The sequence below is a fragment of the Cyprinus carpio genome, chromosome A15 (genome assembly GCF_018340385.1).
Source record: "Cyprinus carpio isolate SPL01 chromosome A15, ASM1834038v1, whole genome shotgun sequence".
Lineage (NCBI taxonomy): Eukaryota > Metazoa > Chordata > Actinopteri > Cypriniformes > Cyprinidae > Cyprinus > Cyprinus carpio.
The window spans coordinates 19217737-19242974 of record NC_056586.1 but is presented as its reverse complement, the minus strand read 5'-3'; the positions used below and the strand labels follow the sequence as shown (position 1 = coordinate 19242974).

General features: G+C 37.2%; 1 protein-coding gene across 2 annotated transcripts in view; it reads right to left on the bottom strand.

Annotated features, from left to right (window-relative positions):
- LOC109095798 (protocadherin-16-like) overlaps positions 1 to 16482 on the bottom strand; it is a 94262-nt gene extending 77780 nt beyond the window's left edge. Inside the window, exons 1-3 of one of the 2 annotated variants that reach the window (XM_042771390.1) lie at positions 16143 to 16482; positions 5708 to 5763; positions 2933 to 4738 (exon numbers count right to left, since the gene is read on the bottom strand). In XM_042771390.1, the coding sequence (XP_042627324.1) occupies positions 2933 to 4699 (1767 nt within the window). In that variant the 5' untranslated portion in view covers positions 4700 to 4738; positions 5708 to 5763; positions 16143 to 16482. The remainder of the gene's footprint in view (positions 1 to 2932; positions 4739 to 5707; positions 5764 to 16142) is intronic. The other variant, XM_042771389.1, reaches the window with a different exon arrangement.
- Between the last annotated feature and the right edge of the window lie 8756 nt (positions 16483 to 25238).

Here is a 25238-nt window from a genome sequence, read left to right as displayed (position 1 = left end):
AAATGTACCAACTATGCAGCTGCCTCACAAAGAGTGAAAAACGCTCATCACCCTGGTGGTGAACATGTCCAAGACCGCAGTTGGAGTGTGTTGTGAATAGTAGCCTTAAAAAGTGAAGTGTCCTAGCAGAGGAGACAAAACAGCAGCTGAGTTCAAGCCATTCTTGTGGAGCTCCAAACTCTCAGACTGGATAGAGGGTTCTAATATTACACAATAACAGGGTTGGATCGATGCCAAAATTTTGGCTTTGGTATGACACCAGCTGGGATTGTTACTTACATACCAAATAAAAGGCCTCAAGTACGGAAATGACTAATGACAAAAGTTTGTAAAACAAACAAAACTCAAGAAATGTTCTACGTTACAAAATTAATAAAACCAAAAACTAGCATAACTGGGAAAAACTGGAAAACAAAACCAAAATATTATAAAATATAATACTCAAAAAGTAACTAAAATACAATTAAAAAAAAATAGTTTTGGATACATAATACAGATATTAGTTTTGGATACATGACATATTATAAGACAAAATCTTTACTCACCTCCATTAAACAATGAAAACGCCACTACACACCAATAACACTAGACTAAGCAAAGAAATTTATTTGAATTTAATTTAATTTGAATTGAATGATATCAATTAACACATCTTTGGCAGCCCTAAAATACTAAAAATCAAACACAAACTAAACGTATTGAAACTATAAACTCTACAACTAACAATGATAGAATGAAAACTAAACTGACTGACAATTAACTCAGTTTTATGCCTTATAAAAAATAGCGGCTAATGACTGAAAGCAGAGTTATGCTCATTATAAGAATTTAGTAACACATCTGATAATTTTAAACACCCTTGATTCCAATGCCACAAGTCTTTTGCAAGTTATCTTTGCGGTTAAAACAAAACTGGGTATAGTCGCTAGAGTTTTCACACTACAAAGGGTGGAAATTCCACCAAAAGAGAAATAAAACCCAGTTAATTATTCCTCAGCCCAACAGCAGTGACGCACAAGCAAAGTGACAAAACCTAAAATGTAGTAAATCCACAGTGCCAGTACACATTAAACTAATCATGCTCCGCTGTGAGGGATACACTGGAAAAAAGGGAAATCAAGCCCAGTTCAGATGTTAAATGAATGATCACAATAGCCCTATTGTAATGGCATTTGGACAGAAGCTTTGATTCAGAAAAAGGGAGGCGGTGGGAACTCTGCGCACAGGGATCTCTGATGAAGGGAAAAAAGCAACTCATCAAATGCCGTGCTGTGATTCTTGGATGTGGATTTGGCAATGATTTCTGCAGTCTGTGCATCATCAAACTCCCAACTGCTCTTGAGTGGCATGCCAGCTCTCATCTACAGCAGTCATTCGTGCCACAGCCTGAGAGACAGTTGGTTTGGACCTCGTCCTTGGCAAGTTTGCTTTGATGGTTGTAAGGATAGACTTAGTAACGCCTTATATTGTTCTTGTGTTGAAAACTGAAGTCTTTTGGCAACTGTCTATAAACCATTAGCACTCATTCAATGAGGATGGAAACTGACAGGAGCCGCTCGATCGGATTTGATTTGCACTTGATTTGTAGACCTGAGCGCTGCTGATCCGATTCCTAATTCCAAACTTAAGTAATACCACGATAAACTTCTAATTTTACTCCCAGACCTCCCACTTGACCCTGCACAGCTCCTATTCCCACTCTACAGCAGAAAGGAGTCAGCCAGTCCCAAAACCTCTCCCAGGCACGATCCTCCCTCTCTCTGGATAAACTCCAGGGCCAAGTTCCCGTCTGCTGGGCCCTCTGTCAGCTTGCTGGAGTGTGTCTCAACCTCCGCCAGCACAAATCCACCACAGAGAAAGCATTAATGTGCCTTCACTTGATATGTGACCACGTGAAATTACACATTTTGATTTACTAGGAAATGTATTACGAGCTTTGAATTTGCCTGTTGAGAAACTTATTATAAAAACACTTTGAAGTCCCTGTACATGCACTGATAAAACCCAGAGAAAAAAAAAAAAAAAAAAGTTTGTGTCTTTTATAGTCAGCAGACAACCGGGACTATGAATTCTAGGCCAGATGAGACCAAAATTGCAAACCTAAACTGACCCCTCACACTTCTTCACATGAACAGTAAGGTTATGAATCTAGAATCAGTTCTTTGTAAAAACCAGAACGAAATGACATTCGTCCACAAATGCCAGAATACCATACTAAACTAATCTGGCAGAGTTTCCTACACTACTTGTTCAGTGGTTTCACCACCACTACTAAATATACAGCTTGAAACAATGGGCATAACTAGTGCAGTCTGATTACAGAAAAATTACTCTAATGATTCGGTTCATTGTAGCAAATCAAACACAGTGCAACCAGTATAGTTAAATTTTGAAATATTTGATAATATTTAACTGAATATTTAATATAAAAGAACTAAAATAATTAGTAATGGAACCATTAGAAAAATAATCATTAATAGGAACTAGAGCCAGAATTGCTTAATCATATCCCTAGTGAAAAGTTTTTTACCTTTAAATGTGAACTCATCTGCACCACCTTCTGTACTACACTGAAAAACCATTGTGAGGTGTAAGTAACAAAAGCTAGTAAAAAAAAAAACAATCCCCCACAGCCTGAGGAGAGTGAGTACCTCCCAACTGAAGTAGTCCAATCTAAACAAAGCTTACTTAAGCTCGCTCCCCAATATCTTACAATTCATCATGCTGGTTTCCAAGTCAATTTCCTAAAATGACTGTTTCCATTTACTCAGTTTACACACTTTAAAAGAGAACTCTAACAATCTGTCTTAAATATACAGCCATTCCACACTGGGGTTTTCACACACTTCATGCCTCAAACCCCCCCAAATTTAGCATATTAATCAGTATAATACAAATTCAGCATTTGCAGACAAAGAAATGATAGTCCTACCTCCATGAAACAGATCCCTGCTGCGGTGTTCTCCTTGATGGATGCATTGTAGAACTTGCTGCCAAACACAGGCTCATTATCATTAATATCCTGTAGGATCACTTTGACCACAGCTGAAGAAGATAGTGGCGGTCGACCCCTGTCGGCAGCAACCACAGTCACACTCGGCATAGGGTCCGTTTCGTAATCTAGCTGGGTCAAGGTGGTAATGATACCAGTGACTGCGTCAATACTGAACCAGTCTGAATGAGTTTCTCCATTTTGTAGGATGCTGTACTGAACATCTCCATTAGGTCCCTGGTCTTTGTCCCGTGCTGTAACCTGTACAACAAAACTTCCTGGAAACGCAACCTCTGGAATAAGCTGGGTATACTCCTGCTGGTCAAACAAAGGAGGGTTGTCATTAATATCCATGACCTGAATGGTAAACGAAGACTCTGCCCATAACGGAGGAGTGCCAGAATCTGTAGCCAAGACTCTGAGTTCATAATGGTCTTGCTCCTCACGATCAAGGATCTGATCTATGCAGATAAGATAGATGATGCTGTCTTTGGTGGTCAAAGCAAACTTTCCATCACCCCCTTCCAAAGATACATTCACATTGGCATATTCTCCATAATCAGGGTCTGTGACCGAAATCCTAGCCACGTACTGGCCAGGCTGTGCTCCTTCCGAGATGCGTGGAGAACCATCCTCACTGAGGAAGATGATGGTCATGGTGGGCTGGTTGTCATTGTAGTCTCGCACCTGGATGGTCACGAAAGCATTTGTGACCTCTGGTTGACTGGCATTGTCCCGAGCCTGTACCACAAGCTCATGGACTCTTCTCATCTCGTAATCCAAAGGCTTGTTCAGAGTGATAACTCCAGTTCGAGAGTCAATGACAAAGAAGTAATCAGGATCGCTCTGTCTCCTGTTGATATCGTAGAGGACCAACCCATTGTCACCTTCATCAGCATCTGAAGCAAACACCTGCAGTATATTGTTCCCAGGTTGAAGGTTCTCAGAGATCACTGCATGGTAGCGACTCTGGTTGAAGACTGGGGCATTGTCGTTGATGTCCTGCACAATCACATCCAGGATCATTTGTCCTGTCCTCTTGGGTGAGCCACCATCAAATGCGTCCAAGAGTAGAGTGTACGAAGATCTTGTCTCTCTATCCAAAACTGCATTGACTACCAAATCCAAGTAGAGCACATTGTTGGATCCTCGTTTGGTTTCAAGAAGAAAAGCTTGTCCTACATTTCCATCTGTTATGATGTAACCTTGCGTAGTGAGCTGGTCCTCATCTGCATCCAAGGCAGGCTCAAGAGGAAACTTGGTGCCAATGGTGGTCTGTTCTGGAATCTTAAACGTGGCTCTTTTTCTTGGGAACACTGGAGCGTGATCATTGATGTCATTGACTAAGATGGTGACTTCTACTGTTATACCAGTTATGGTGACTGCTATGAAGCTGTAGCGGTCCCGTACTTCCCGGTCCAGGACCTTTGCGGTTTTTATGATCCCTGTACTTTCGTCGATATCCAGATCAGTGCCAACACCTGTGCCCTGATGATCTGAGATGAAATAGTGGGTTGCAGTCATGTCAGGTGGGAGGCCAGCACTAATGTCACCTACTACAGTTCCTGCTGGCTGTTCCTCATCTAGCTGGAGCTGCAATGTTCCTGGCACCATGGATGAGTGGATGGTCATGAGCTGTAGTGCCACATAAAGGATCAACAATATCCACCACCAAGTCCTGTTTTGATGCAACCGATCCATAATCATCCTTCCTTTGCTCTTCACTGAAAATTCTTCTTACAAAACCTGACAGGACAAATGGAAAAGGACATTAGTTAGAGAAACAAGCATAAGGGAACTAACAGAAAGCGGGTTGACGTTATCCAAAAATCTAAAAAAGCATGCATTACATAAAGATGGATTACACAAGCAGGCTCAGTTACAATTATGACAAGAATGCTTAAGTAGCTTTCCACATGTTGCATGGGTTCACTTTTAATAATACAGCAGCACACCATATACACATGTTGTACCTGCATTTTACTGTCAGCTAATAAGTCAAAATATCACTGCTACAGTTAAAATGAGAAGCTTCACTGTACTAAAATTGAAAGAAACCAAAAGGCAGTTAGACATGGCACCAAAAAAATACCATAGTCTTTTTGGCTGATTGTTTTAATCATAGTTTTTGCCCTTTAATGAAAATATTTTATTACTTCCTGTCAATATGATTATTTTAGTTAATGTTGGCATGTTTGTTAGAGAGATCCAAGCTTGAAAACTTCCTTGAAATACAAAATTTTCCCTTCAACTCTCATTTCTTTTGGGGTGTAAATTTAAGGAATGTCCTCCTACAGCAAAATATCAGTGCAGTGATGGACAGGAGCCTAAAATAGAGACTGTGGCCTACATGACCCCCCTTTTTTATTAAAACTATTCAACTGCAGCCCACACTGATGCAAAAGAAAGCCAAGAGGACCTTTTAAAGTGAACTGAGTGTTAACCCTGTCGTATATTAATGCCAACAGTAATGTCCAAAATGAAGCTAGAAAACTGCTGGTGGGCCAAGTCTAATATATTAAAACCACAAAGATCTCCTTTGAGTGTTCCTCCAGCTTCTTTTTAAATTAGAGATTCCTCACCCATAAAATTGCAGCTTGTGGACCTGCAAACTATGACGACCTTATTGTCGAAATTATGATTTCTGGATTAGGCCCCTTTTCTAGGTCCAAATGAATTATAAACATTTTGTAAGACAGGAGCTTAAATATTTACGTATGCTGGTTAGAAGAACTTGACTCATCCAGCCCAGCTACTCAAGTATGAAGGATCTGCAAAGCAGAAAGGAGATGAAAGATTGAAAGTTATGAGAGAGCTTATTACCCGAGGAATAATGAATTGTGTGGTTTTCTGCATTACAGAAAAGTTTTATTCACATGCAAAGGGACAACTGAACCTCACATATAACCCTGCATTTGATTAAAGAGCACCTATCATGGAATTTTGAAATTTACCTTTCATGTAGTGTGTAACATAGATCTAAGTGAACAAAAACATCCTGCAAAGTTTGAAATATGACAGTGCACCGTATATAAAGTTATTGTCTTTTAAAAGTAAGAGTCGACTCTGAGTCATTTTTATGAATCGTTAGAAGATCGAAGCTTTTTCTCTGACTAGATGACGTCAACTTGTCAAGTTATTTGAATACGATACGCCCACTTATTGCGCTCCAAGACGCAAGTGAAAACTAGAAAACATCATGGCGACGAGACGCTGTGTTCTGAAGTGCGACTCAAAAGCAAACTTTTTTTCATCTGCCCAAGGATGAGCATTTGAAGACTAAGTGGCTACAATTCATATATACCAACTGTACCACAGAAGTATAGTCCGAGCCTTGTGCTTTGTTCACGCCATTTTGAAGACGATTGCTTTACCAACTTATATGCAATCAAACTTGGATTCGCGAGCCGGCTGATATTGAAGGAAGGTTCAGTTGCCAAGTGTATTTGCATCAGCTTCCTCCTCCGTATCATAACCTGTAAGTGTTATTAATAATTGTTGCTTTTACGTTTTATGTAGCATGCTTAATAATTGTTTGGTTTGTTGTGTAAGCACCGTTTAGCTTCTAGGTCTTCAATGACAACTGTATTGAGATATGTTAATTGTTTGTCGTTGTGTTGTCTGATCAGTATTTTAAAGTTGCAAATGGTTTCTGTGTAGTTGTAGCCCGTGTTAAATAACTATTACTATGTTAATTTTTTTATATATGCTTTCTATCTTTTCAAAGTACATATAATGTGTTTCCAGGTAAAGCACGATATTACTGTCTTACTGAAGTAGTTCTAAAAATTCGCAGTGAACCTAAGAATATGTCGATTATTGTAGAATGACGTCGTTCTAATTACTTTGTTTAATAATAAAGAATGAAGTGTAGCACACAGACTTTATAATAATTGTGAAACTGCTGTTTATTGTGCTGCACTGGCAGTTACAGGGTTAATGCGGGAGAGATGAGTGATTTCGGCTGGTGCTCCTGTGAGCGTCTTTTGTCTGTCGTTCTTCAAACATTACAGTAGACACATTTTGGTTTACAAACTGTATTGTTTAATCAGTTAGTCACGTTAGCACTCGGCTAACGTATCCACCTAGTGTTCACAGTTTAGCAGCTAAACTTTAGCTGTGGGCACGATTCGCTTGCATAAGTGTTTTTTGTATTTTATGTCATTATAAGAACGGATTGACTATATTATTGTTTTATGTAAAGGTACTTAGTCAGTGGTAGCGCTGGCTAACTGGCTCAAGGACTCATCTCTGTGCCAATCACAACAGGTTTTGGCCAGCTGACCAATCAGAGCAGAGTAGGCTTGAGGAAGGGAGGGGCTTGCTCCGAACTTGCTTGGAACGAATCGTTTCCTAATCATTGGCAAATGACTCTAATATTAAATGTATATTCTGAGAAAATTACAATGTTTTCTGATCTTAGATGCATTTAAACCTGTTGTAGGGCACTCCAACACAATATTAGGACACTTTAAAATACCATATGACCTGCTCTTTAAACCCTGCATTTGATTCACTGTAAATCAACATGGATCCCCTTTATAGCAATTTTTAAAAGTAAGCTAGATAGAGGTCGCCAGTGGTAATTTGATTTTGACACAAAAATTATGTTTTGTATGTAGTTTTGTGGTTTGTGTGTATTGTATTTTTTATGGATTTTTTGTGAATTTCAGGCATATCATAGTGTTATAATAGCTACATAATTTCAAGCTACTATGAAAATGTAAAAAACATAATGTTTTTACATAAACTTTTATTTTTTGGAAAAAAATATTTTTAATATAATATATAATAATTATTATGATTATTATATATACATTAATTGCTAAGTCTAACACATACTGCAACTCACAGATGTTCTGACAATCTAAGCCTAAGTCTTAAAGGGATAGTTCACCCAAAAATGAAAATTTGATGTTTATCTGCTTACCCCCAGGGCATTCAAGACGTAGGTGACTTTGTTTCTTCAGTAGAACCCAAACAAAGATTTTTAACGCAAACCATCTGTCAGTCATATAATGTAAGTGAATGGGAATCACAGCTTTGAGAGTCAAAATAACATACACAAACAAAACCACTGACACATCTATATACAATCTAAATTAGGAGTATCAATGGTCCACTTGAGAGATAGGTGGCGGTAATGCACTTATAATACTGTGATCCGCTGTAAAGCAAGAAAAAGAAGAAGACGCGTCAGGTGCCGGCTATTGAGAATGCACTCAGGACACGCTCAGGACAGTTCGGACATTGCTGTGAAAATCAGAGGCGTTTTGTGTCTTTACACATCAATGTGTTGTCACGAGCTGCAGGGTTTAATTTGTTTTTTTGTGTATGTTTTTTGGACTCTCAAAGCCATGATTTCCATCCACTTGCATTATATGACTGACAGACAGCAACGATTTGAGTTAAAAATCTTCGTTTGTGTTCTTGGATGCCCTGGGGGTCAGCATATAAACATAAAATTTTCATTTTTGGGTGAACTATCCCTTTAACCAAGGCCTGAAGACAAAATGAAGACATGAGCAGTTCTAAGATGAGCCTGTCACTGTCTGCATTACTACGAAAAACCACAAAATCAGTTTCAGGCCAAAGGAAATAATCATGTCATTCTCAATCACTGTGTAAGAATAATGACTTCACAATAAAATTCTTTACAATCAACCACAGGATTTCACAAGTTTTCATAAATTAAATAAAAACAGAATCGCAGGAAATACTTCTGCTCTGTCAAACTGTAGGAATCAGAGAGGCTCCCTCCAGTGGTGGACTACAGCTACTGTATATTTTTCCCCTCTGCAAAATTCTAATGCTACTTCTTTTCACTTTCTACCCCAGAGGGTATTTGTTTTAAGTAGGTAAGTATGTCTCAATGTGTGAGCAGGTTTAACTCGATTAACTCCAGAGTGACTGGTGGTGTTGAATCTTGCACACAGCTGCACATGTGGTTAATCTAAAATGTGTGTGAATTTGTCTGATGATGCAGGTGTCCATATAAAAGTGTGTGTAAGTGCCAGTGTGTGTGAGTCAGATCTTTGCATGCTGTGCGCCTCATTGCGGTAGTCTGTCAAGTCTGTGGTAGTGACAGTATGTGTGTGTGTGTGTGTGTGTGTGTGTGTGTCTGAGCGAGGGAGCAGACCAGGAGGGCTCCACACAGTCTGCCCTGCACCCTCTCTGGCTTTGCTGCATTGTAATTGGGGTCTGCTGGAAGCCTGCCCTGTGCATATGGGAATCCAAAGCTAATTTCAGTCTGTCAGCATCACAGGGACTAAGAAACACACACACACAACCAGGAACACTCTCATATGTTTAAGAAAGTACAGGCACACACACCCACACACAATACCTCCAACGTAGATTATGTGTACCAAACATTTATTTTCGAAAGTAAAGCTTCCAAATACAGTACATGACGCCCATAAGTGTGTGTATACACACACACATACACTGTCACACACACTCACACATTATATTTTATACATATATATTGTAAGGTTTCAAAACAAAAATAAAAATGAAAAAAATGTAGAAATACATCTTAATTACAAATTATAATTAATTTAAATGAATTACAATTCTAATTTATATTTTATAAAATTAAACAATATAAATTAGATTTATATGAAATAATATACATATTTTATTTTATTTCATACACACAATAAGCTTTCTTAAATTATTCATTGAGGTTTTAAGATAATAAATTTGACTGTGAACAAAAATATTATGATTGGTTCTCCAAACATTCAGGCAATGTCCCAGACTTTATCAAAGGCTGAAACAAAGTTACACAGATCTGTTCAATGGGCACTGCCACTTTTACTAACGGGTGGAACAGACCTCCAAAGGGCTGGACATATACCGCGCCAAATTAACCTAGACAACTGCTATTTTGTCCAAGACAAGTTTCTTTTTCTTGCATTTAATGCCTCGTTAAACTAAATGGCATGAAGAGAAATACTCTTGGATTCCAGCTAAATATCCAAAGGTTGTAACTATACCATATTCATCATAAACCATATATTTATATAGTGGAGTTCATTCATACCGATCAAATCAGGTCAAGAAGTTGGCCATATATCTTATAATTCTACTAATTTTATGAGAGTATGTTGAAAGTGGTATATCACTGTTTCTGACTTTCCATCTTTGGGCATCTTTCCAACGCTCTGGGTCATGTGTTTAACCCAAACCACTTAATACGACAAAGGGCTTGTGGTTTAATTATAGAAAATGGCCCATTTGAAGAAAAAAGCAAACTCTTTGTGCGCAAGGCACAGTCTATCCCTTGAAAAAGTCTGACACAGATGAAATGAAAACAGGTCTGCCCTATTTGATTTAAAGCATGCCCTCAACAACACCTGCTGCAAACACCTCAGGGCAGTTTTGTATTTTTTTTTTATAATCATCTATAACAAGAGAAGATAGCAGATTTGTGGGAATGTAGACCACAAATATTTTTGAGCAAGTGTTGCTGCCTTCCTCCATTAGCCAGAACCTCCATTCCACACAACGGTTCCAAAGATCTGACAGAGCAGAAATCTGGAGCTAAACAATCCCAAAGAAGCTGCTCTGTTAAACACTGAAACCACTCTGGACAAGACGCTGGGGATGAAAACAACCACAGCTGGCCAGACCAATGCTGATCATCTATCACTCGATGTCCAAAACGCTTTCCCAACCAGTGGAAGACGTCCACGTTGCTCACAACACCTCAAACAACACTCTCGCTGAAAGACTGTAATGAATGCAAACATGGCTTTATGGAACATGGAATTATGTTTTTTCTAAAGTTCATTTCATTTAGATTGAGAGGGTGGATGAGGTAAAGACAATATATTGGCCCCTTCAGTGTAAATGATGAGTGAGAAAAGGCCCTGAAAGCCAAAAAGACCCTGAGCAGCCATAAAGTAACACCATCAGTCTCAACATTGGGCAATTCAAATATTTCCATTTTAAAGGATGTTTAGTGCTGGGCCAAATTAACTTCATTTGATCTCAAGCAAACATGCTGTCACACTGGGATTATTTTCCTAAAATTTCTTGTTTTTACAGGATAACTGAAAGAAATCCAAGAAAACAACCAACCTGGCCAATCGTGATCAATTCCAATACAACTTCTGCTTGTTTGAGCAAATCACTCACTCTGAGATCCAGTGAGACTTGGCAAGAAAGGCTTCATGTTGAAGCATTAACTACAATAATGTAGTATGTTAAAGATCTGCAAACACCAACCACACACTGTGCCTTATAACTACAGTAGGAAACCGAGAACCAATTCTTATTCAGAACCAGTTCCATAAAAAAAAAAAAAACACCAGAACCAACTTCCTGTACCAAATGAATGACTCTGTTCTTTTTGCATATCAAAAAGATACAGCACAACCAGTGTAGTCTGATTCAAAACCAAATTAATCTAATGAGTCAATTCTTCTCTCCAGTACAGTCCAGTTCCTCAACAAATGACTCTTATGAACCAGTTCTTTTGACTCAAATATGTGCAGCTTACAACTAACTGTGAGACTTCAATCAATGTAGTTACGGACTGGTTGTTCATATGATTTGTAGTTTAACTGTAAATTGTATTTAAAAATGCACATTGAGGGTTTTTTTTTGTGTGTGTGTGTGTGGTATTTAAAAAGAAAATGAACACATACTGTACAGTATATGCATCTATTCCATTTCTAAAAACTAAAAATCCATCAAACAGTCGGTGCAAACAGTCACCTGCAAGAACTGTTTTCAATTTATCAATTATCTTTTTTTATTAACTTTATCCAAATATCTATTCCTTACAATATTCATGACTAGAACTGATAGGGAACCAGACAAATCAAAATTCTACAAATTCTACATTTAAAATAAACCAGCAAATTATGATACTAGCATTTTGTGCCACCATCCCTTTACACTTGACTCAATGGTTGAGTTGAACCTACGTCTTCAGTACAGTAGTCCAGCATAAGCCAAGGTAGCAGTGCTCCACAGGAGCTGGTGGGAAAAAACAAAATCATCTGCAAGCCTCAGATATGTACGTGCACTGCTAATCTACATCAGATACATTGTGCCATGGGGAAAAAGGAGGCCCTATCAACCTTGGTTTGGCCAGCATTTAGGATGTTCTGGCTTCAGGGGACCATCTTTTTCCCACACCCTCCAACCTGCTGAGGGTGTTTGTGGAAATGTTTGTGGAAGGAGGTCTGCGTGCCGAACAAAACAAAGAACAACACGTGCTGCTGGGTTCTTTGAACATGACACCAGCTGATACAGCTTCGGTTACGGTGCGAAATTGGAAACATCTGGCGGCATCGAGCGGATGAGTTCAGTATAGAGTTTATGAAATTCACCGTGTGTAGTTTTAACTGAACACAGACTGTACCATCCCATTTGCAGATAGTTTCAAAGAGAAGTATCGTGTCTGGTATGCCTGTTGCCATATGGAGAACTGTATATTTGAGTTGTTGCCCCCACAGTCAAACAAATCCATATCAGACTGAGACGTACAAGCCATAGCTGCAGTATTTTGTCTTCTTCTGTCTCTCAGGAGATTCAAGTTACACTTATAACAAATGCTACTTTGACAGTTATCCATTTTATGTTTATGTACTACCTTAAGCCAAATCTTTGACTTTTTGAGTGACATCTACAAAATACATGATCAAGAGATCAAATCTGCAGAATTCAAGAGTCAAGAAGAAACAATGTTAACAAACCATTTTACTTAATCTGGAGAGAACCATATATATATATATATATATATATATATATATATATATATTATATATATATATATATATATATATATATATATATATACAATTTATATATTTGCATAAATAATATTATTTTTATTATTTACAAAAAATATATATAAATATATATTTTCAAATCTATAATTATGGAGCCCGCAAGGGGCAACAGACATGTACAACTTCCCAAAATTTTGCAGGCACAGCCCAAAGGTGATAGTTTATGTGGCATACGCACCTACACTTTTTCTGTAACTACAAGAAGGAGGTCACACACTGACCCTACATGGCTTTACAAGATGTGTACAGACACACCTCCCTTCAAAACCTAATGAGAAACGCAGATGCAAGAGCAACAGCCCTCTGGCATGCAATCTCTGGCATCCACTCTGTACACCACTCTGGAGACTAGAAGCTGCAACTGCGTATGGCTTTAGTGCTCCACCAGAGACCGGTAAGGATGGGTTTAACTACACCACAGCAGAGGTACTGGAACTGTCTGATCATCAGAGAATCCTTGCCTAAGCCAAAAGGATGAGATCAAGAGTGATGTAAAGTTGACTCTGCAATGACCCTGTTTTTTTCCTTCCAAATATCCAAATGGATCTCAGTTCACCCGAGATGGTCTGAGGTCAGGGATGGAGCTGAGAACTCAACCGACTGTCCTTTGGGATGAGAGTCTGGTGACATAATCTTTGGAATGTCTTAAAAGCCCTTCGGCATTCATTCGATCTCTAAACCTTTCCTCGGCTCGGCTCACACCAGAATCAACTACACTTCCTGCTTAGCATGCAGCCGCCTCCTAGTTTTATCTTGATTTATTAGATTCTCAATGTTTCTTTGTGGCTGTCGAATCAAACATGTTGTTCTTATTTAAACACCATTATAATATAAACTACCCAGTGCAGTCTGCTTATTTGAGTGAGGAACACGGTTAATTTTCAAGCTCATGACTTCATCTGAACAAACTGGAATACGAATTAACTTGGGATGTGACTCACTAATCTTATGGATCTATCCCAAAACCAAGAGTGCGAACATGTGGTGTCTAGCAAACGGGCGACGATGGGCGGTGCTTTGAGACAGCCTCTAAGCTCAACGAGAGTGGACGAAACAGTAGCTTCAGTATCGCACTATGGCAACCAACGAACCAGAGAAATGGAAGTCAACTGAGCTGAATAAGTGAAAACAACCGTATTATCTTGATGAATATTAATTATTGTCGCCCTCAGAGGGAGATTAGGAATGCAGTCTGGATGAACCCCGGCCAGTCACCAACACAAAAGCACAGCTCTTCTCTACGGCTAATAAAAGAATTCCACTGATGAACTAATTTAATTGGAATGTCTTGCAAGGAGAGAAAATCTATATGCTCTGGTGTGTCAAGCAAGTTAATAAATGACAACTGGACATCTGCCCCTGTTATTCTGCAACTGATTTCCTCTGAGATGCAACACATTGCCAAAAATATCACAAGATAAACCAGCCAAGAAAGGTCAGGCTTTGGGTGACATTAATAAATACATTAAAACAGCAATTTAATTGAAAATGTTGCATAGTGGATACAACACTTTTATTTGCAGGATTTGAAATCAGATACAATAACTTTGTAGGTTTTATTAAGTAACCTACTGGGGGGGGTGAAGATTTATAAATCTTAAAGCCCGCCTCTTAAAGTTTTCACAGGCCCCCACAGCAGGTATATTATGTTTTCTTTTAAGTTATCTACAAAAGCAAAGAACTAAAGTTACGCAATACAAATCACCCCTCAATGAAAAGAACTGTTCGGGGGGCTTTTGTGGCCTGCACACGGGTTACACCAATACCTGTTTATATTAAAAACAATAGTGCAGAATATACAAAAAACTGGAGCTCAGCGGTCAAACTGCAGCAGTTGCAAGCACAGTGAACCACGTCAAATTTCTGAACCAATAGACTTCTACTGTGTCTTTTGAGTCATGATTAGGAAATACAATAGCTCCTACAGTAACTTCAAATTTAGTATTGATATCAACATCAGCTGCATTTTGACACTGTCTGATTAACTGTATTGATTTATTACAAACAGCATGGTGTAGGTCTGATTCATTCCAATAAACAATTTGTTAAAGTTGCCTGACATCCATTTTCTACCACATCCACCAGAAACAAACAATAATGCATGCACTTCCACTTCAGAACATTTACAATAAACATCATAAATAAAATCATATCACAATGTAGGGTGCACACAAACTGCACTAAACTAAAAATGCAAACAACTGACCTGATGATGCACTGAATCCAAAATTAAACTTTGACTAAAAAACAATGTACTCAACTTTGAATCAAAACTTCTCCCTGACATCTCAATGGTTACACCTCAGCTTTGCGTTGCACATGAAACACTACATGTTAAAACTAAATGTGTGACGGTGGGCTTCTTAACTAGATAGGTGATTAGTGATTTCAGTGTTTACTGAAATAAGAAATTAAAATGTATTATTAAAATTATTTTATGTATATGAGAGCTACCCAAGATGTATAGCGACAAAATTTGACATTATGCTTCCATTCTAGTCCACAAAATCACTGCAAGCGACTATGGCAAGCTGTATTAACATTTATTCCTTAAAACTAACCAGTATCTGTTTTATGTCACTAGCACATAAAAGACTAGTAAATAATCCAATAGTGAGAAATATCTTTGTAAATGTATAAATGTTGATAATGTATTCCAACTGTTCAGAGTTCCCATTTCACTTTTACCAGTAATTGATCATAGGTCTTGTTTTTACATTCTAAAAAATGCTGGGTTAAATACAACCCTGTGTTGGGTTGTTTTGACCCAGCATTTGGGTTACTACCCAGAAGGTTGTGTTAAACATTTAACCCAACCACTGGGACAAAAGTACCCAATTACTGGGTTTGTCCATATTTTACCCAGTGCTTGGTTGTATTTTTAGAGTGTCTATTCTAAAATGTTAGAATAGATACTCTAAAAAGTGTCATTTTAGAGTATCTATTCTAACTATCTAAACACTTCTTTATTAGTACCTATTTATCAGATAGGCAATTGTTACCAGTTGTTTTTTTTTTTATCTCAATAGTTACAATTGCTTAAAATCTGCAATTTGTTACAGTTAATATGGAACAGTAATAAAATAATACTACTATTCAAGAGAATAAGTAGAAGTAGCTTATTAAATAGACACTATTGGATTATTTATTACTAGACAAAATATAAGTACTAGTAACATCAAAGTAGATACAAGTCAGTTTTAAGGAATAAATGTTAAAACGGCTTGCCATTAGCAAGCGCGTTGACTGCGATGGAAGCGTTTAGTTTGCCATGTCGCGTCAGGATGGGTATAAAGTCGTAGTTTAACGCCACTGACGCTCTTTATCCATGAAACACTTACACTCATCTGTTCTTGCTTTTCAGTGATACCGATCCGTTCTGTCCCAGCGTAACGTCAGGAAAACGAGCCAAAAATGAAATGTCGTTTCAGAAAAATTCCCTTTTAGATAATATCCATCTTCCTACAAGTTATCTGTCGCGTACCACAGCAACTTCCACTAGTATATTTCCAGATTTCTGTATTTTCCTGCTGTTGTCAAGTTCAAAATACAAAACCAATTCAAAAGGGCTCTGTCCTGCAGTCCAAACTGAGCGCAGCAGACAGGATGAAATCAGTCCGTCAGCATCGACAACAGCCTCCAACTCTAGGATCCACACTTCCAATACAAGCTCTCAACCTCCTGGAGTGAAACCTGACACCAGCCCGTCCCACTCCTGCATGAATATTCATGAAGCACGTGTAGAAGCGGGATAATAGCGCGACCTCACCGGACGGGGGCGACAGTGTGCCAAAACAGTGTGACGTGATTCGCTCAGACTTTGGTGCCACCAGTCTTCCATAGACGGAACTGAATTTATGTGTCGTTAATAAATTTAAAAAACAGAATCTATCTATCTATCTATCTATCTATCTATCTATCTATCTATCTATCTATCTATCTATCTATCTATCTATCTATCTATCTATCTATCTATCTATCTATCTATCTATCTATCTATCATTTATAATTTCTGCCATGTTTATTTGTTATTGCCAGAGAAAATAATTTAGTACACCATCTGATTTATAATTCAAACCACAAAATCCATATGATATAATATACAGTTCTGACACGACAAAAATAAACTCACATGCAGAATATATAAGGAGAAAAAACGTGCCGGGGGGAAAAGTAATCTTGAGAAATCCGTCATTCTTACAGGTTTGCGATGTGGTCTGGGTGAGAGTGAGTGAGAGAAGGCCAAGACAACAGATTTAACGTCAGGTCAACTGAACAATTCCTCCCATATGGTGGTTGTCTAAGAGAAGCATGTTGAACGCCCTGAAGGACGTTTACTTTCATCTGCTGCAGAGCTGGAGCCATGACCTTGGATCACTTTCTGGCCCCATCAATCCTCAGAGACAACAAAAGAACAAATCACTGTCCGTTTATATATAAATCTTTTTGACACAGAAGGCAAAGTACTCCTAAGGACCTTGTACTGTGCAGAACCCGCTCAGTAGTTTCATTAAGGCGTAAAACACCTTTCCAAATATTTTTATCAATGCATCCATCAGGAAAATCACTTTTAACCTCAAAGGCAACTGCAGTCTACTTGGATGAGTTTCCATATATTATGTGGTAATAAAAAAAAATTTCATTTCATGGAAAGTTCCATTCATCTTGTTTAAACAATAAATTGACAGATAATATAATTATTTTGTTCCAAATAAGTATAGTGCAGTTATAGATTCTATGCTCCATCAGAAAAAATAATAATTCTCCATAATTCTCATAAAAAAGCAAGAATAGATAACACCCTATGCAAGATACATACATAGCTGTGTATTTGTGTGTTAACCCTCTTAAAAAAATAGAGGGTGCAGCATTTTTAATGTTGTTTTATTTTTAAAGCATAATTCTATCCACTAACATAAATATTTCATATTTAATCATTATCAAAAATATGCAGATAAACCTTGACAATGACCTGAAAGTTCATCCGTCGAGCAGAAGCGACACATACTGCAGTCTATATGGTATATCAAGTGATAATGTTTAAGAGCCCATGGGAACGCAAGGCCATGCCAAAATCTAGATACAAAAATACATTAGACAGGAGATGAAGTTTTCCTGAAAAAAATATACTATATAGTTTATTTATATGAAAGGAGTTTAGGGAGAAGACAGGCTTGGCAGCGAGTTAGGCTGAAAAATGAAGAAAAATCTGTGTCGTACACTCTTGAGTCCAAAAAACCTGCAAATTTTAATGTGTACAGGATGGGAAAGAAAATAAAGATACACTGTAGATCCTCTTCCTTCCGTAGCACATGCTGAGAGATATCTGACTATTATAGGGACGGTAAACAAGGTCATATACTTTTGAAAGTTTTTAGACAGTTTACTCTTTTTAACAATATGTTTCCTTAGTGGCAACATGTAATGATTACTAATTCAAGGCAATAAAGTTGTATTTATTTGATTAAAAACACAGTAAAAACATATATTATAAAATATTATTAGTTATTTTAATATAAATTACATTTATTTCTGTGATGGCAAAATTGAATTTTCAGCAGCTGTTACTAGAGTCTTCACATGATCCTTCAGAAATCATTCTAATATGCTGATTTGATGTGCAAGAAACATTTCTTATTGTGATCGAAACTGAAAACAGCTGTGATGCTTCTTGTGAAGACAACTTTTTTAATAGACAGTTCGAAATGCAGCATTGAAATAGAAATCACTTCATAACCTTTAAATGTTTTTACTGTCCCTTTTGATCAACTCTTGCTGAATAAAAGTATTAATTTCTTTCCAAAAAATTAATGCATTAAAAAAAATAATAATAATAATTACTGACCTCAAACTTTTGGATAGTAGTGTAACTCAAATGTAAAGTTTGAAATTTTGAAATAGCATGCTAACAAGTTGCTACATAAGATCTACAACAGCTTTGTCAAGTACGTCAACCTACATCTTTGTGGTAGTTGTAGTCCTTATGTACCTATTTACATTTTTAAAGCAAAAATGATTTCAAAATTCACATTTGTGGTATGAATATGTTTAATTTATTACAATCTCTTCAAGTAATGTTAACCACAAGCCTTATTTTAACTTAAAAAGACACTATGCTAAAAGCCATCTAGAAACTCCCAAAGGAACAAACAACTGTAGCTTTCCAAGTTGACCTTCAAATTGATGTCATCACTGAAAAGCTCGTATGTGGACCTGACCTAAACAGGCTAAAACGGCCTTCAAAACAGCTATGAATGTATCTAAGCTAATAAAAATATGTCCACAAATTGATAAACACTCAGTTAAATGTTTACAACCAGGATGACTAAATGTTTTTGGGATCAGCATAGAAACCAGAACAGTTGTATCTGGGTGGAGAGGAACCCCTCATGCAAACAGACAAAGCAAACCCATAAGCTCATTTTCAGCATATAGTTGATTCATTATGTATGAGCGACCACAGTTATTTCCTGTCAAATTCAAAACTGTCATTCTGTTGTATTTATTTGTTTGCGGTGAATATGTTAAAACAACATAAATGCGTCAGAGCGGGGTCATTCTTTTACTATTCGGTATCTGATTCGGATTATGACTTCAATGGCAGTTGGCACACTACATTTTGCACAATGAGGTCATGTTTACAATATTTATTTCATGTTAGCTTGATGTATGCTGGAAAGGAGGCAATGGGTGCAGAGCAAAGTACTTTCAGTACTACATTTTTGATTAGGCTGAATAAAATGAAGCAGAAATTAAAATGTATAATTTAGCAGACATTGATCCTAAGCAATTTACTGTAAGTCATTTGCAAACACAGTCCCTCTGAAGCAATTTGGGGTAATAAAAGTCTTCATTCTGGACTAATATCACAAAAATCCCCACCAGCGCTGCACAAACAGCTTTAATCAGAAGAATTCAATCCAGGCCTTCTGCTGACAGGAGAAATGAATGAATAATATAGACTTAATATAGATTTTTAGACCGATTGTCACACCAATTTTGATTTCAAAGCACAACCATCATAAACAGGATACTATGCAAAACCGAAAAGATTCATCAGTCTAACGTTGCCGCCAGCAAACTACAGCAAGATACAAAACATACTGAAAGATTAATCTCACGTTGGAAATGTTTACCGTCTGCACAATGCTAACACTGATTAGAATGATCTATCAGGGGAGCATATGTAGCCAACATGTCAGAGACGTAATGGAGACGGCCAGGCCGGGCTGAGCTTTCGTGAATCTGTGCAACTGTCTCAAAGCTTTTGTGTAAAACCACAGAAAAACAGAGTTAAGATGCTCTGAATATATTGCAATGTAACTGTCATTCCTGGGGAAAAAAAGCATTTAAATGACTTTCCATGAAAGGTCAAATACAATTCTAAGCAAATCCCTTATTAAACATATAAAACCAACTCATATTCAGTAAAAAAAAAAAAAAAAAAAAAAAAATTGTTGAAATGTATTTATATTGGCTGATTCACATCTCTTACCGGTTACTGTCAACAGCATTTTTCCATTCCCGTCTGCGGTTTTTTTAACGCAAGGAATCCAAACAAACTGTGTTGCTTATTTCAAATGTTCACATCTCACAGATCTATCACCCAAACATCAAGACGTGCAAAACACAATTGTTTGTTTACTGAGGGATATTGCCCGTTTTAGCTTATAAACCACTCGAGTGGAAAAGCCAGGTAATGTTTTGAGGGATCTGCTGCAATACTTTGTGGTTAGTCTTTTGGACGCATCACAGTCGCAGACTTTGAAATTGCTCCATGACAGTGATCTCAATTATTCTGGTGCACTTATGCAAGGTTGTTTGTTGATATGTGATGATATGCTGAGAGATTTATTGCGAGGTGACATGAAAAGTAATTTCACTAATTCATTTACTCAATTATTTGACTCTTGTTACCTCGCTGTTCTTGGCTCGTGAAAAAATTTACAAATCACAAAAGTTCAAATGTCTGATTAAAAAAAGCCTCCAAAGCACCTGCTAGCTGCATCTCTTCACATAACATCAAACTGTCACTTACCTCATTCATATTGGCTCCCTGTAACTGTTTTTCTCTTCTCCAGGCCAGTGTTTGAGGCGACTTTTCATGAGAAAGTGCATGAAACCTTCCCATCTTGCTGTAAAATTACAGATTTAGATGTTACTTCTGAACATTAACAGAAAAGATAATGAGTTAACGATTAAACATATCAGACTTTTAGCAAACAATTCAGTTTTATTCTTTTTAAATTTACCTCTGAGAAAAGGGTCCTTACATGTTGCTTGAGGCCCTTGTTTGATGGCCCCTCAGTCTGTTTACACAATCCCTGTCATATCAGAGAGACACATCCCTGGCAATCTCAACTGCTCTGTCTGCATTGATTTAAACTGTCAAAATACTCCTGCTTAATTTTAATTTTTTAACTCCTGTTTAAGTCAAACCATGCACATCGTGCCTTGTAATAAGTTCGATGGTTTAGAAATAAGTCCATTAGTTACAACAGATGCAGTTGGAGACTTATATAATAACTTGATCCAATTACTGTAATACTCACCGAAACCAAATTGCTTAAGACTAGCAAAAAGAAAAGGCCAGCGCACTTTATCAAACACCTTTTCTGCATCTAATGAGGCAATAATACATAGTGATGAGGGGCAATATATAAAGGTTGTATTATTTGACAGCTGTATTATATTAAATAGTCTACGCAGATTATCTTTTGTGTGTCTTCCCTTAATAAATCCAGTTTGATCCAAGTGTATTAATGTGGGAATAACAATATCTAATCGCATGGCTAAAGCTTTACTAATAATCTTTAAATCAGTATTAATGAGAGATAATGGTTGATATATGGAGCACTGCAATGGGTCTTTTTTATTTTTTGGTTTTAGGGTTATTAGTTTATTCTGTTTTTGTTTTGATTTGGTTTTGTATTTTTTTTTTTAATATCAGTAATCATTCGAATATATAAAGGAGATAATATATCCCAAAAATGTTAATCTTGGTTTATATTTCATTCTTTTCAAATTATACATCAGTACGGTGGCCTGTGTAGATAAAACAAGGCAACAGCTGCCCTTTTATCTTAACATTTGTCTTAAAAGGGATCTAATAACACAATTCTGCATTAATCCACTGATTGAACACAAATGGTAGATTCCAGTTTAAACATAAACAAAGCCATTAAAATGTATATTTACTGCCAAATTACCATGTAATTGTGTGTGCATGTGTATGTGGTGACAAAGTAAATTTAAGTGGAGGACAAAACCTTAGACAGACCCCAAACGGCACATGGGTTCACAGCTGGCTCAAATCAAGGGGAACCATATACCACTCAACGTGTCATCTTTTTGTTCTCCGTCTTTAAACGAGAGCACTTTTACATACTTCCCTGTTTAGTTTTGCTTTACTTTGGCTCAAGGCACTAAAATTGAGCCGATGAATTTTCTAAAGCCATTACTGGGGTATTACATATAATGAATGACAAATGACAAGCAATCATGAATAGACAAAGAGTGCCTAAGATGAACAGGGGTGGGGTGGCTTAAAAGCCTGCTATAGCCCTGAATATTGCACTTGAATACTGTTTTTTCCAGATGCAGTTCATGATTAAAGCAAATCCTCCATTATGACTTGAAGGCCTGATAATTTGCCATCGTTTTGCAAGTGCTGCATGGAATATTTAGGTATGGATTTGATTTTTAGTAAGATTAAAGTAAGCGAAGGACGGGGTATAAAATTAACGCTGCATGTTTTCAGTGCACATGGTGAAGCAGTGCTTAAAATGTCCCAGCCTAAAGTGAGATTAGTTTGTCCACTTTAATCAAGGGCTAAATGTTTTGCTAACCTTATGAGCAGGGTGAACCCAAATCACTTTTATATTTTACCTGTCAAACCAAAAAAGTTCCAGCTTACATGAAGGATAATCAATACAAGTCATGTTAGGCTTGTCTTCCCTGGTTTCACAGACCTGAGGAAATATTCCTACCGTCCTTAGGCCTGATCTCGGCCCCCTTCTCGTTATTCCTGCAAAACAAGTAACTTAATTATTTTATTCTCAGTTATCTTTTGCTGTTGAAACAGGAGAGAATTATTGTTTCCTCAGCAAGGGCCAGGTTAGGGTTCAGTTATGTTTGGATGGAGATGGAGAGATCAACTTTTTTACAAACCCACGAGGGCTTTGCATCACTTCAAAGGGCAAGGCTTATCAAGTGTATGAATCGAATGGCCCTTCCTTATTTTGTTAAGATACACAGTAGATTAATGCAGAACATATAAACAAATACTGTAGCCTGCTGTTACCCTGCTATTATACAAATACGTTCAACTTTTTTCTGTATGTTTTCTTTTACACAAAAGCAGTCTAGATATTCAATAAAACAGTACTACAAGATTTCACATTTGCAGCATTTATATGTTAATTTCTACATATACTAATATATTTAAACATTTCAAGTTGTATGAATCAAAATTAATTGAATATTTTTAAAAGCAGTCTTATTCTCACCAAGGCTGCATAAAAACAACAACAAAGGTTGAAAACAGTAATATTGTGAAATATTATTGCAATTTAAAACAACTGTTTTAAATGTAATTTATTCTTGTAATGGCAAAGTTTAATTTTTGGCATCATTACTCCAATCTTCAGCATCACATGATCCTTCAGAAATCATGCTAATATGTTGATTTGCTGCTTGAAAAACATGTCTTATTATTAATCATGTTAAAAACAGTTGTGCTGCTTAATAATTGTGTGGAAACTGTGATAAAAATTTTTTTAGAAATGTTTTACATAAATGTCTTTACTGTTGCTTTTGATACATTTTGATCAATTACTTGCTGTATTGATAAAATTATAAAATTATTAATTTCTTAAAAGCTTTTGATACATTTTGATCAATTACTTGCTGTATTGATAAAATTATAAAATTATTAATTTCTTAAAAATCATATTGTATATATATATTAGACCAGTTTAAGAGAAACTGCCTGCTGTCTGGCCTCTTTCCCTGATTCTCTTTCCATGATTGCAACATATAATCATTGCTGTTATTAGTGCTCATCGTCTGTTTGATTACATCTAAATTTGATTACATTGCTACTAAATATACTGTAGAAACTTAATTTAAAAATCTGTAGAGCTGCTTTGCAATGATTTGTATCGTGAAAAGCGCTATACAAATAAACTTGAATTGAATTGATTCCCTGATGTAAACAGATAAATTACACTGGTTCTAAAACCCAATAAAAACCTAAAAACTCTAAATAGAGAAGTGATCCCCAAGTACATGTTGATAAGAGTGCATTTGTTCCTGTTTTGTGCCTTCACTTAATTTGTATTTTGAACAGACATTTCTCTCTGGTTTAGGATTCCTTTGCAGGTCTCCCATCTGTTTGTGACTAAATGGATTGCAGAATTGGCATTACAAATGGATGCCTATTATCCATGTTGGATGATCATGGAAGGACTTTGACTGATCTTTCCCGCTGTTGGCTCATATAATTCCCTACCATTTCAGACATTTTCAGTCTTCTCATGTGTCCTGTTGGCCAGACAAACAGCCCTTACAATATCTGACAAGGCAAGAGGAGTGTTTCAGAATCAGCAAGATACATCATCCAGATGGCTGGGTTGATTCGGTGCAACTATATGCTCTTGATTACCACATGAACAATGCCATCATTAAGATGAACTAACTTGGCCAAGTTATTACCCTACCACAAAGAGTACTGGGGTTTTATTTTACTCCTGAAATGTAAACAACAATGCTGTGAACGCTGTGAAAATGTTGCCCATATGGCTTTGCTTTGTATTGAGTACCTAGGAGTCCTTACTGGCTGATATCACAGATCTGATTGTGAGCCTCTTTGTTTTCCAGGATTGCACAAACACAACGCTAGCATAGAAACTGGTTTCTGACCCTTCCATCTAAAGAAACAGTTTGTTTGCAAAGGGATAACTTCACTAAACAGTTACTGTTCACTTTTGCAAAAAAAAATAAAAAATTGCAGAAGTAAATCTTTGTTTAAAAGTGAAAGTGACATGACATACAGCCAAGAATGGTGACCCATACTCAGAATTCATGCTCTGCATTTAACCCATCCAAAGTGCACACACAGCAGTGAACACACACACACAATGTGAACACACACCCAGAGCAGTGGGCAGCCATTTTATGCTGCGCTGCCCCGGGGAGCAGTTGGGGGTTCGGTGCCTTGCTCAAGGGCACCTCAGTCGTGGTATTGCCGGCCCGAGACGCGAACCCACAACCTTAGGGTTAGTAGTTAAACTCTCTAACCATTAAGCCACGACTTCCCCCTTTAACAATCAGTCAGTAATAATACTGACACCAAACTTCATTTCGATATGGATATCATTAAAAATAATGCAGCTTGACTAAAATTATTCGTAAGACTGATTTAAACACTTGACTCC